The sequence below is a fragment of the Mycetomoellerius zeteki genome, unplaced genomic scaffold, assembly GCF_001594055.1.
Source record: "Mycetomoellerius zeteki isolate Tzet28-1 unplaced genomic scaffold, Tzet1.0 scaffold211, whole genome shotgun sequence".
In the NCBI taxonomy this organism is placed as follows: domain Eukaryota; kingdom Metazoa; phylum Arthropoda; class Insecta; order Hymenoptera; family Formicidae; genus Mycetomoellerius; species Mycetomoellerius zeteki.
This window is the reverse complement of record NW_017257076.1, coordinates 697,209-710,425: the sequence shown is the minus strand read 5'-3', so window position 1 is coordinate 710,425 and position 13,217 is coordinate 697,209. Positions and strand designations below refer to the sequence as shown.

At 37.2% G+C, this 13,217-nt stretch overlaps 1 protein-coding gene across 2 annotated transcripts in view; it reads right to left on the bottom strand.

Annotated features, from left to right (window-relative positions):
• Positions 1–2,373: 2,373 nt before the first annotated feature.
• Positions 2,374–13,217, bottom strand: part of dve (SATB1_N and homeodomain domain-containing protein dve) — a 51,028-nt gene continuing 40,184 nt past the window's right edge. For both annotated transcript variants that reach the window (XM_018447754.1, XM_018447755.1), the window contains 5 exons: positions 9,706–9,848; positions 9,009–9,311; positions 4,187–4,723; positions 3,568–3,954; positions 2,374–2,778 (listed from right to left, as the gene is read on the bottom strand). In XM_018447754.1, the coding sequence (XP_018303256.1) occupies positions 2,602–2,778; positions 3,568–3,954; positions 4,187–4,723; positions 9,009–9,311; positions 9,706–9,848 (1,547 nt within the window). In that variant the 3' untranslated portion in view covers positions 2,374–2,601. The remainder of the gene's footprint in view (positions 2,779–3,567; positions 3,955–4,186; positions 4,724–9,008; positions 9,312–9,705; positions 9,849–13,217) is intronic.

Here is a 13,217-nt window from a genome sequence, read left to right as displayed (position 1 = left end):
AAAAATTTGTTAAAAATATTTTAATGGAACGCGCGACAGCAAATCAACATTATCAGATATGTTTCATAGCAAAAATTTTAATATACGTCGATGAAGGTAAAAGCTAATTTTAAAACTGGCCATTTTTCATAACGATTTAGTACGAATGGTGTGATCTAAATTGTCTGCGCGCGACGTGACAAATTAAAATCAGATAAAGGGATGATCCTCCGGGCTGCTGACTTTCAGATTTTCATAAGACGTCGCTTCCTCTTCTCTTCTTCAGAGTTGCCATTTCACTGCTTCCTCTTAGCTCTTCATACTCTTCGGCCCAGCAGCAATTTTCTTATCCGATCGACCAGTCTGCTCTTTTCTCGCTTTTTTCCGATTGAAGATTCTCAATGTTCATATGAATAAACGAAATTCCAGGAAACTGGTTGTTTTGCACGTCAAATTTGATATTTAATAAAATAAAATATTTGTAAGTTTAAAACAATTGAAAAAAAACTGCATATAAATATTTTACAAATATAACAGTAGAAATAATATTTTATACAAAACAGTATTAAACATACAAGGTGTCCCACGAGAAGGTGTTGAGACTAATCAGCTGTCATTTTCAAAGGTATTCAGTTATTGAAAAAACAAAAATTGTTGAAAAGAGGAAAGTCTGCAATTTTTAATGAGTATAAATAAAGTTTAACAAAATGGTTATGTATCAATTAATTTTATTGGTGAAAAATATACTAAAATCAAGTAAACGCTAAGTGCTCGTCACTTTTAATAGACCTATACTAACGATATAACGTCGATCCACTCACTTTCGATCGTGAGATTCATGAGTTGTGTTTTGCTCGATGACGTGGTAGAATCTGCACGACATTCGTGGGTACCGATGGCACTCGAAACAAGCTCCATAAATCCTTGTCTGCTTTGCCGTTGCTTTCCGAGTCGCGGCTCAGTTCGGAAGTTGGAGCCCGATAACGATAACGAGAGGGATAACGGTAGGTAGATACCTATATAGCGTGAGGATAAGAAGAGGCTGCTGCGGCAAAGTCTAGATTCGATGTTTTGCGAATGAACGTCGACCCGGATGGATCCTTGTAAGACGTTTTAATTGGACAAATCCGCCTATCCTCATTAAATCCGGGACCCCCCGGCGGGCCCACCAGGACAACAGGTCCTGTGCGCGTGTCGTAGATGACAACGATATCCCCTCGGCATCGTCTTTGCGCATTGCTACGTACTTAAACGCAAAAGTCTTCCATTTTGCTACATCAAAGTACGTCTCGAAAATCCGCGCTTTACTATAAGAATCTAATCCTGCTCAATAATCATTTACCCTATACGAGTCTATTAGCAGAATACTTATAATACAAGTATCCTAATAATGATTATCTGCTCATTGAAACGCGCTATCAACGAAAGCGGAAATTTAATGATACGAAATAAGTTTTCCTTCCGTAATGTAAAAAAGATATGTACCGTCAATGAAAATACGCACAACGAAAGAGATTGACTATCTTTGTATCCAGCGGATATTTTTTTACTACACGTCAATATATTGTGCTTCCGTTTCATCCGGTCTCTTTGTCATTCCCTGCCGCATCCGCAGTCTTACTGTCCCTGAAACTCTCGCGAACGACGCGAAACGCGAGTAGCGCCGTAGACAGATAGTACGCCGCTTTTAGAGAAAGACTCATTGACTATTGTGACGTTTGAGTTAGGGTTGACTCGATGACAGCTCGGCTGTCTTATCTTAGCTGCGAGATTTCGGTCGGGGCGGCTGCTTTGTGCATTCGTATACTTGGAGACAGTATCGTTGTGCGCACTTCTATTGCACACGCGTGTGAACACACCGTCCGTTTAGACATATATGTGTTACAAGCTCTATGAAACTCACGAAACACCATTTGACGATTTATTGTACTCGTCCGAGACGAACGGATGAATCGCTCTTATAAAACTCTTACCTCTCGGTTCATTCTTCTTCTCGTGAGACGACGAGCTGCAAAATTCATAGCAATTCTTTGAAAAAGAAGTTTGTTGTATGTTTCCGACTTTAAAGTAAAGACTATAAAATAGTAATAAAATGAAATATTTTAAAGTAATAAAATAAAATATTTCATTAATTCGATAAATGAACTCAATAATAAATTTGAAAATTAGAAAAAAATTATAATAAATTGATATAATATTCATAGGTTCGGAGATGATCCATATTTATTTTATTTTTCCGATATTACCTGTATATTGAAGTTATAATCAATACATAAATTAATCATAAATAGTAATTGTCTGGAAATACTATCATCATTTTTATATTAATACGTGCCAATTAATTTGTACTTGGCGCAGAGGGCAGATACTTAATAATATTATTTTGTCGTGACGTATACTTTTTATTTGACATCACCTCGTATTTACACTCATGAAAGTCCATAATAATTATATTAATTGTTACGTGATAATTACAATGAATGTGCGGCCGGTAAACGTTTAAAACCGCGTGTCAACGATAGTAAGGAGTAACAAGTCGGTTAACGATTCCTTTTACTTCCGTGCTGCGAAGGCCAAGGCCTCTCTTGCACTTCTCTAGTCAATGTTATTTAAGGAAATTAACTAGTCGGCGTGATATGGATGCTGTTGCGGCGACTCGCCCTCGAACAGAGCCATCTTCAGCCGCTTATTCTTGGCCCTGCGGTTCTTGAACCAGAATTGTACGTTCTTCGGCTCCAGACGTGGAAACTTCTGGCGATAGGGCATCTTGTTCAGTTCCTCCGTGTACGACAGAATGAGCTATGGACCGATCGTAAAATCGTTTTTTTCAACAAATTTCCCGTGAAAAGTGCAAGTTAAAAATTTCCCACAGTAACTTTTAAGCTTCAGCTACTTGGAGGCGCCGTATTAATTGTATGACATTAAAGACTAGAAATAACATACAATAAATTAATTGCTACGTGCAACTTTATTTTTTTTAGTTTTTTTCTTTAAAAACATAATAATTTCGTAATTCTGAAAACTGAAAGATGTATAATTATTTTTGGAATTCAAAAATTATTTTATTCTTCTATGTGACATATCGAACAGATTCAATTTCTTTTTGTCGCATTTTGCAGATTTCATATTTACGAACTTATTATATTTTTAAAGGAAAACAAAGAATAAAGCTGCACACAGTAATTAATTTATTGCATGTCATTTCTCGCCTTTGACATTAAACAAGCAATATGGTCTCGAAACAGACCAAGCTTTTAATGGAGTTATTTAAAAAAATTCTAATCAAGGAAGTTTAAATGTCAACTAATTATACATTCCTTACTAATTCATGAAGTTTACTACTAACACACATAAAACAGAATGTGTTTCCGTGCATAAATGTTTTGATGTATAAAACATTTGGAATAAATAAAATTTGATTTATGACTGATATATTTTGTTCAGAGTGTTATTAATCATATCTACGAATATGCTATTATAATCCATAGAAATTTCTCATAACATGCTAATATCGCCATCGAATGAAGGACAAATTAGTGCGATAACGACATATATATATATATATATATACGATCGATTTATACGTACCGCGTGGCTTGGATGAGTGCTCCGCTTGAACCAATACTCTAATCTCGGCACTTCCGTCACGGGATCGATGAACGTCCGGTTCCTCTTCCTTCTCTCGTCGGCCAACATGCTGGTGGGACAACCGGTTGGTCCGCGCGGCGGTAGATAATGCGACATGTACATTATACCGTGACCGAACATGGGGCTGGGTACCAAAGAAAATCCTGGTGGAATTGGACCCGTATGCCTGGTCTCGTCATCCTCGGAACCAGAGGAAACTCTCGCGTCCTCTTGCTTTACCGAGGATGGAGTGGATGTCGGAGGCTGCTGCTGATCCTCGGGTCTCGTAGTCAAGGATAGTGGACCGACGGGTGGACTACTCGGTGGACAGGGTGACCCCGATGTCGACTGAAAGCAGCGAAGAACCTTTTGGGTTTCAGGGTCTATCAAATATCACAAACATTAAGATCTTATGTAGAATTTTCCGAAAATCGTATTTTTTATTTTTTACTATTTGCCATTTGATGTTTCATTTGAAGAGATTTAAAGGAAAATTATTGAATATGATATTTAATCTTCGGTGCCTCCTAATATTAATTTAATATTACAATTTTCAATTCTTTCACAGGACAGTATGTACCTGATGCCTAGTGTCCTCCTCTTCGTCCGTGCAGTCCTCGCTGACGATACTGGCACCCCTCGGGCTAAGCCCAGGTGGACTGCAGCCATTCATGCTGGCTCTCTTCTGCGCTGCCCTGGCGTTCTTGAACCAGTACACGACATTATTCGCGTCCAACGGTTTCCTACCGCGGCGCGACTCTAGGGAGTTCAATTCTGCGACATAGTGCTGTATTTGTTCGCGTGACGGATGTTGATTCTCAGCAAACCAACGCTGGAGACGCGGCAACTCGAGCTCCGAGTCGAAACTGGTCCTCATCCTGGTCTTGTGCGAATACTGAAGAAGTGCCGGATGTGGCGGTCCGATTGGACCACCGCCGGGAGCGATCGTGCCACCGCTATCGGGCTGCGGACTTTGCGTGTGATGATGGTGATTGGAAGTTGGTGGTATCGGGTTCATACCGAGACCTATCTGTTGTTGCTGCAGCCACGTTTCGAAATTTCTCTTTGTCTCTTCCGACAGGTCATTGCCGCCTCGGCAGAGGGATAGCAGGGTCATCTGCAAGAAAAAACCGTGATCTTTTTTCAAAGACCTTACTATTGTATTAGCTGCTATTTAATGGCTTTTAATTGCAAATAATCTCTCTCTCAAGTCGTATCTTGTCACAGACGTAGTGATCTCTTCTGCATATATCCACTGATATATGGGACTTCCAGTTTTTAATGGCTGTTCCGAGTGATTTTCTTAGAAGAGGTGTCATGACAAAGTATTCTTAGTTTGCTATTGCCTTTTGAGAGGTCGATCAAATAAAATCTTATATATGTATATATACACATATGTTTTGGGTGGATTTAAACCCGGATCTTTAGCACAGAGATCATCCACACAACTCTCTATCACGATCGCTAATGTGAATAACAAATCTTGTAAAAAGTTAATCTTATAAAAAATTAATTAATAATTATAATTAATGTAATGACTGTTAAAACATTTTTGTTTTCTTACTTTCTGTATTACAGATAATATTAAAATTTTTTTTATTAAAAAGACTATTAGTCACGTAGTCGTAAGCGCAATGCAATACTTCGTATCATATTACATTGATTTTGAGATAAGTAAGGGATAAGATGAGTAAGAGATACCGAAATCGAAACCAAATTACCAAGACGAATTTATTACGTGAATTCAAATTCTTTCAATCGATTTCTCTTTGGCTGGTTGTTGACGCGGGCAGGCGTTACAAAGTGACGTCGTCATGGCATTAAGATGACAGATTACGGAAAATTTCGCTCAGAAAGCGGTACGCGCATCTTATCTGGCCGATGATTTATAAGAACAAATATATCTCCGAGCTGGAAGATCAGGCGCCACTTTAATAACGCGGTAATCCGTCGCGTATCCCTGGCACCTTGGTAGCGTCAGATACTACCAAGACGACAATTATCCGGCCGCCAGCGGCTTCTCGCTAGTCACCTCCTCGAATTCTCATCCGCCTCAGTTTTACGACACCGCACTTAATCACTCCAGGTAGGCAGGTGAGGCGCGAGTCTTGACAGGCGTTCTCAAGATTTCAGAAATCGTTCGGCAAACAGTGGTACGCCGTCGAAAGCGGGGCGGCCGGCTTATCTGACAACATTGTACTGCGATTCGAAAGCCTGATTTACACGTATTTATTATTTAAGAGTAATTACGCACAGCAATCGGCTGATCCATAGAACAGTAGTAAATCAATCGCGGGGACCCAGAGATCAAACAATCCACGAGATTGCAATAAGTTGGCGAAATTCGTGACGCGTATATCAAGAATTATCGTTATGACTTTCGCACATTATCTTCGAAAACATGACAATTATCAACGTTTTGGACGTCCATAATTTTGAGGTTTTGAAAGAAATTGATCAAGTAACCAGTTATCCTATCTCTTACTATTATATATAAAAATTGTCCATAGCTAATGTTTTTATTAAACTTTTATAAAGGTACACTACTATATTTATCGCAATTCTTATATAACTTTATCACGAATTTTATTTTGTTAAAGAAGTAAATGCTACAATCAACAAATCTTTATCAAAGCCAACGTAATCTTTCTTTTTACATAAATATATATGTACACGTATTTATAAAAATGTAAACCAGATTTTGGGATGTACGTAAAAGAATTTTGCAAAAATATATAGTAAATAAATCACAAATGCCGCTGCCACGCTATAAATACAGTTAAGCCCTAATCCTGATATATCAGGCCGACGTCTGTTAACATCACTGTTCTACATTTCAAACTAAATAGGATTCAAAACAGATTTTGTTGCTTTTTATTGTCTGAAATCGCGTTGACACTGATAATTTATGTTTGCCGATCCCAATTAATGCGAATTTCACGCCCGAGCCCCTTGAAAAGTATTTATTACCTTTCCAAAACTTTCCATTATCCTGAAAGAAATACGAGCGCCGAGTACTTTTCAAAAATCATGTGCTTAATGCTCTTCGTTTGTATGACTTGGCATGTTTAAAATTCTAATCACTCTGTAACGAAAGCAATTTTGATATATCCGAATGCCACAAATTGTGCACTTCATCTGAGATCACGGATACCAGAAATAACTGGTATCAATCTCATGATAAATATTGTTACATCAAGATAAAAGCAAATTAAATTTACGAAATGCAGAAAATAACAAAATTTTTTTATAGCTTTAAAAATGACATTTAAAATTTGAACTTTTATCTCTAATTTTACTTAAAATTTGATATTGAAAGAATTACCTAATAACGTAAAAACGTTTTCCAGATAATATTTCATTCAATTCTCTCTGTAGAGAAAAGAAACATCCCTTATATTTGCAAAAAATTCGTGACTAATGAAAAATTTCTGAACCTTCACTATGAAGAAATTTCTTCATAGTGATAAAACACAAGCGCGAGAGATAGAATAATTTAGAATTTTCTGAAAAAGATACCATTGTCGAGGAATATCATACGTAAAGGGAAGCGAAGAAGGGAGATGCTCGGCAGCACGTCTTCGTGCATCATCGTCAGATTAAGCCAAATCTATGCGAGAGACGTCGGTTCTCCATCACAGCGGTTCGCCATTAGCCGTCGGGCTACGAAACTCAAGCAGGAAACGTTTGCCAGGGAAAATTGGTAATCATAGACCATCGTGAGCGGCATTAAAGTTCGGGGATGGGCGGGTAGCGGGATCTTCAAAGAGAGTGCACTTAGATAATGCTGGCTCGGAGGAGGCAGGGTACTTCTCCTCTTTCCCCCGATACCGATATCGAGGGGCTTTTGATGAAGGCTGCGAATTTGGTTGAGTAAAGGGTAATCCTATCACACGCTACGAGATCTTCCGCTGTCGGAAGGGCACGTTTACGAGTGTGCCCGAAAAATCGCGCGTCTATTTCAATCTTCAGGGAACGAAGTCTTCAGGGAGAGAATCGCACGACCGGGATAAACTTCTCGAGAAGTCATTGCGAAAAGAAATTTCACAGTTAGCTGGAATAGTCGGGATTACTTTAATCAGTTTTGTCGCTGGAGATTGATAAAGATTGAGTGAACGCCACTAGTTCGCGCAGCGTTAATACAATTTGTAGAATCATTTATGCAAAATTGTCAATCAGTGAAATATTGACATTGTGATAAAATTCTTACAAGTTAATTGCCGTTGTCTGCTTCATTAAGATCTTGATTAAGATGTAACTTCAGAAAAATCTGTTTTTGCTACTTTAAGAAAGAGGCAAATAAAAATCAACTAAAAATTTATGTGATAAAATAATGAACATTACAAAGTAAAATATTCCAGAGTAAAATGAATATTCCAGAGTAAGATGAATATCGGGATTCGAGAAAACTTTATTATTCGAACATTTCGATTCGCGCGGGAATGAAAGCCAAAGCCGACCAAAAGCGCGGTGACTTTTCGACTAGTGATTCGAAACCAAGAAAGCATTTATTCAAGGTGAGGATCAGCGAGCCGCGAGCAAGAATTTACCGAAGATTACTACTTGCCGTTCTTACGAGAGGTACAAGAGTACCGAGCCGGAGGACTTCTTAATGAGATTAAGTGCCCCGACGACAAACACTCTTTGGCTAGATTTACATTTTATACATTTTTAAGCGGTTGCCTTACTACTATATTCCTTGCTCCGATCTCGCCTTGAATGGTCCTTAAATTCTCTTGGTACACCGCGCCATTATTTAACCTCGTTCTTTAAATAAAAACGTACCTTACAGATATATATATTTTTCTTCTTTTTATGATTTTTTTTTTCGTACTTTTATTTTTCCTATAGCACCGACATATACAAAAATAAAGAAGGCGTAATACATCAGATGCGAAGAATAGAAAAGAACGATTTTATTGAAGGATCTAAAATTTTGCTGGATACAAAACAAAAAAAAAAGAATTTAAAAATAATTTTGGACTATCAAAATAATTATGTTGAAAATTAAAATAATGATAAGCAGTGGCAAAAATTTTGATATTCTAACAACCAGTTTAAAATTCCAACAAAATTATTTTAATGGTCCAACTAAATTACTTCAGATCTGTATCCAGCAAAATTTTAGATCTTTCAACAAAATTCTTTCCGTGTGTTTACCAATATTCAGAATAAACTTATAGGTTTTGTTTAAATATAGGTATGTCTCGCTACTATATCCATTATAAACATTTTACACACACGCGCACAGGCGTAAAAACACACACACACACACACACATACGTTATATAAAAAGAAAATGCTTATTAAATTAAATATTGTACAATACCACGAGCATTTCTTTTTCCAAATATTAGTTAAAAAATGTAAATTTCGACACCTAAAAGCTCGAGATACCTTACCTCATCCAAAGGGCACCCGGCGGAAACGAGAAGCGTGTGGCTGTGCAACAAAAGCAACCTCAGCAATTTATTTCTAACTTCAGCTGCCGGACTGGGAGGTGGCGGCCTGGACCTGTACACCTGAATCTTCAGGGTCGCCACCGACGTCAATTCGGCCAAAATATCTCCTACTGTCAGTAGTGGTCCATCGGCAACTTTCTCCATCGGCAAAGGCTTCCAGTTACGTATAACGATGCTCCCTCTAGCACTTGGTATCAGATCGCTGGAGTATCCCAGACGAACAAGTGCTTCGCCCACCAAATCCTATCAGCAAAAGAACAAAGCTGCTATCAAGATATCTTGATTGATGCACTATATTTGTACAAATCAAAAAGTTTTAAGAAAGAAGAGAATTTCTTTGATATATATCCAGATACTTATAACAATTTTAGTCAAAGAAATTCTCTTCTTTCTTAAAACTTTTTGATTTGTACAAATATAGTGCATCACGTTCTCAGAGAAGGCTTTAATCTTTTTTCTTTTAAAAATTTATTTTGACATTTGTTATTTTATTTAAATAATAAATTTCTCATCGCCACCACGAAAATTTAATTTTTTAACATAGCAAATTATACTCTAAGTTTTTTAATTTTTTAACTACAACTATTTATGTTATATCAATAGATAATAAAATATAATAAAAGAAAATTATTCTTACCTGAAAGGGCATAGCTATCGGAATAATAACGTAAGAGTCCGTCTCCACTTGGGGACTTCGCCATTTTTCACGGCTGTTGCTCACATGGCTTTCCACAATATTGTGAATCGTCTCCACCACACAATGCACCGGTAGATTTTTCGCTGCGACAGACAAAAGCGTTTGCATGAAGTAACGTACTCGACAATCCGTTCTCATTATGAGTAACAATAGAGTAACGAATTTACTATGGGTAACAAATTAGCTAACAATTGCGTCATTTTACGACTTGTGACTTAATTGTATGTAACGGATAAAAGCTTTCATTAAAAATTCATAAAAAATTCCATAGTCGTCTTTGAAATTTCAATTAACAACTTGTAAGTACAAGATACATAATTTTTCATATAATTACATCGGTCTTTAATTAAGAAAATCTTTAATTTCTAACACGTGCTTTATTTTTTTATCAATTTCGATTACAAGTTTCTTTCACGAATTTCTATTCTTTTTTTTCTAACTGCTTGATCTTTAACCACGTATAAATTATTGACGATTTCTCGAAAACTTGTAGCAAATCTGATTAATTTAATTCGAAAGCCAAAGAGAGCGAGAGAGATATTTCCACGAAGGTTTCGTGAGTCCACGAGTGCCTCAAATCATCTCGTAGCTTCAGTTGAAGCATTAGTTTCTGTACATCCGGCTGACAATAGGTATAGTCTTCGGCGTTTCGGCATCCAAATTCGAGGGGTAGGATGATTCGCGGAGCGCGCATTGAAGATCGCCGAGAGAAGACTGAGAGAGAAAGAGAGATTACGTGAAGCGCAAAAGGAAGAGAGAGAAGTTTAACTCCGGCGCTAAGCATATGCAGATCCACTCGTCTATCCCGAGACAATGGGACCTGTGCGATGGCACAATAGCTGCGATCCTTGTGTAACCCTGACTTAAGTCCGGGAGTCTATCCCACTCCAGGTCATAATCCCAGACTTCTGCGAAACCGAGGAAATGGAGTGCGAGAAGGAAGGGAAAGGGATGGTAAAAGAAAGACTGTAGTGGAGGGAAGGAAGAGGGGAAAGTTCCGCCCGCACAATTCCACTGGTTGTACGGTGCCTGTATTTATCTGTTAAAGGGAATCACCAAATTCTCGATGAGATTATTGAACTTGCTGTTTACCAATATACTCGTATATATCCCGCATTGTTCGGAATGCAGAAGTATATTTTTGTTACGATATCAATAGACCAGTTAACGTCAAGTGTGTCAACATAAAATGTGCATCTGTAATAAAGGTATTGAAAAAATGACACAATGGCTGAAGAAATACGAATTTAACTACTACAAATGCTTTAACAGAGTGTATTTTAAAACTTTAACAGAAATTTAGTTTAAAATTAGAAATAAGAAAAAATAAACGGCAATGAAAGTCAAGCGCAGTAATTGGAGTGCAAATTAATTGTTCATTATGTTTTTTTTTAATTTATTCTAGAGAATCTAAACGTTTTGATTTCATTTCAAGCCATTAGTAGTGAGCAAATTTAATAAATTATACATGATAAGCGTGATTATTTTCTCAAGCTCCAAATTGAAATGTAGTAAGTGTATTTCAGTATTTCTCACATTGGTTGCAAGACCAAGTGGGTTTTTTAATCCAAAAAGAATCGAGATTACAATTAAAAGCTATGAGTAATCACATTGACTAAATAAATTATGATAAAGTATTCAAAGTGCTAAAGTTTCAAGTTTTATTGCGGTAAAAAGCAATAATTTCATTTTCGTTTGGAAAAAGTTCAACTTGAAATTCATAGAAGAGACTATAATAGTGTAATATTTCTATAATAGAATAATAGATTAAATTTTTCCTACAGATTTATTTGTAAGAGTAAACTGATATTGAAATTACACTTCTTACGAACGTGATAAGCTAATCAAAGTGCAATATGGATTGTATACCCGAATTGATAGATAGGTCGAATGTCTCTTGATGCAAGGCGTTAAGTCCCCGTCAAAGATGACCAACAAAGGATTTACTGCCGGCGGCATGATATTAGGTATTAATGGCCGAAACTTCCATCTAATACGCCGGACATCATAGAACCCATTCCCTACGTTGCATAAGACAGGTCGTATCTGGCGGGTCCGAAGGCTGACCAACGTCCACCTTAATCTAGGGACGTATAGTTTTCATTAAGGCGCCCCCCGTCCTTGCGTCGTCTTTGTACCGGGATCAGCTGGTTTAAGGTGGGCTTTTACGCCGCAGGATTTAATCGCAGAGACATCGTATTATTCGCTCTGTTTATTACCGACGCGTTGTCTTGACACAACTCTGCGATACACTCGTTGTATTACAAAACTGTCCGTTCAAGATTTATTATACAGTTTAAGACCGTTCTTTCATAAATTGAAGTATGTACTAACTGGGAGGATTAATTAAGCTTCCATTTTTAATTAGGAATAAAATCGAGAGACTGATTATATAAATGTGTTATAATTTCTATATAATATATTAATAATAATCAAATAAAATTCAAAGTGCATTTCTTAATTGTTTTATTAATTTTTGTACTTGCAATAAAACACGTTAAAAATTTATCATAAGGAATGCGAAAAAAGAAATGGAAGAGGTGGCAACTACTCATCCGTGAAATCTTTAATCTCTGCAACCGCAAAGACATTTCTCATTTCTGGTGCAGAACCTATCGGGCTTCCGGTTATCTTCCCGCACGACGGAAGCGTCATGCCGTTTCGTCTTTGACAGCTCTCGTCGAAAGATAAGATTCATCCGAAGGGCAACCCTTGAAGAAGTGAAACCAGTTTCTCTCGATGGCTCTTTTTCATCATGACGGCTTCGTCTTGCGTTTCGCGTTAGCGATTTCTCGTATTGTTAAGTCTTGCCGCAGTAACGTCTATTTATCACTAACTTGATATACCTATGCTATTCTCTTTTATGATGGAATGTATTCAAAATTACAAAATATCAATATTTGGAAATATCTAATTGTAAAATAATAGAATCCATTAGAGTTAAGCATACAACAAATTAAAATAATTAAATTAAACAGTAAGAGAAATTATAGATATGTAACGATTATTAACATTCTTCAGCACATATATTAAAAAATATATTTAAGAAATATTATACTGAAAAAAAAAATAGTTTACAAAATTAAAGAATAAAGCTTCCTAACATTTTGTTTTTTTCTTTTCGAAATCCGCTTTCGTGGCCAAACGCATCGGACTCGTAGAGTGATTATGGGAGTCACAACTTTGCAAATTAACAGAACGCTTAGTTCTGCACCGAGGCGGTGGTGCAGATACAAGATAAAAAGTTGGAACATATTTTTCAGCACCCTGCTATCGCACACTCCGCACCGCCGCGATAATGGCCGCGTTCGGCACGGAAAACGCGATTTGAAGGGGGTGCGGCCAAAGAATCATCGCCGAATATTTCTTTCCGCGTCTCTTCACGACCCTCGTTTTCTGCGCGCGAGATGATTACCAGTGCGTTCCGAGATTACCGAGGATCTTTCTAAATC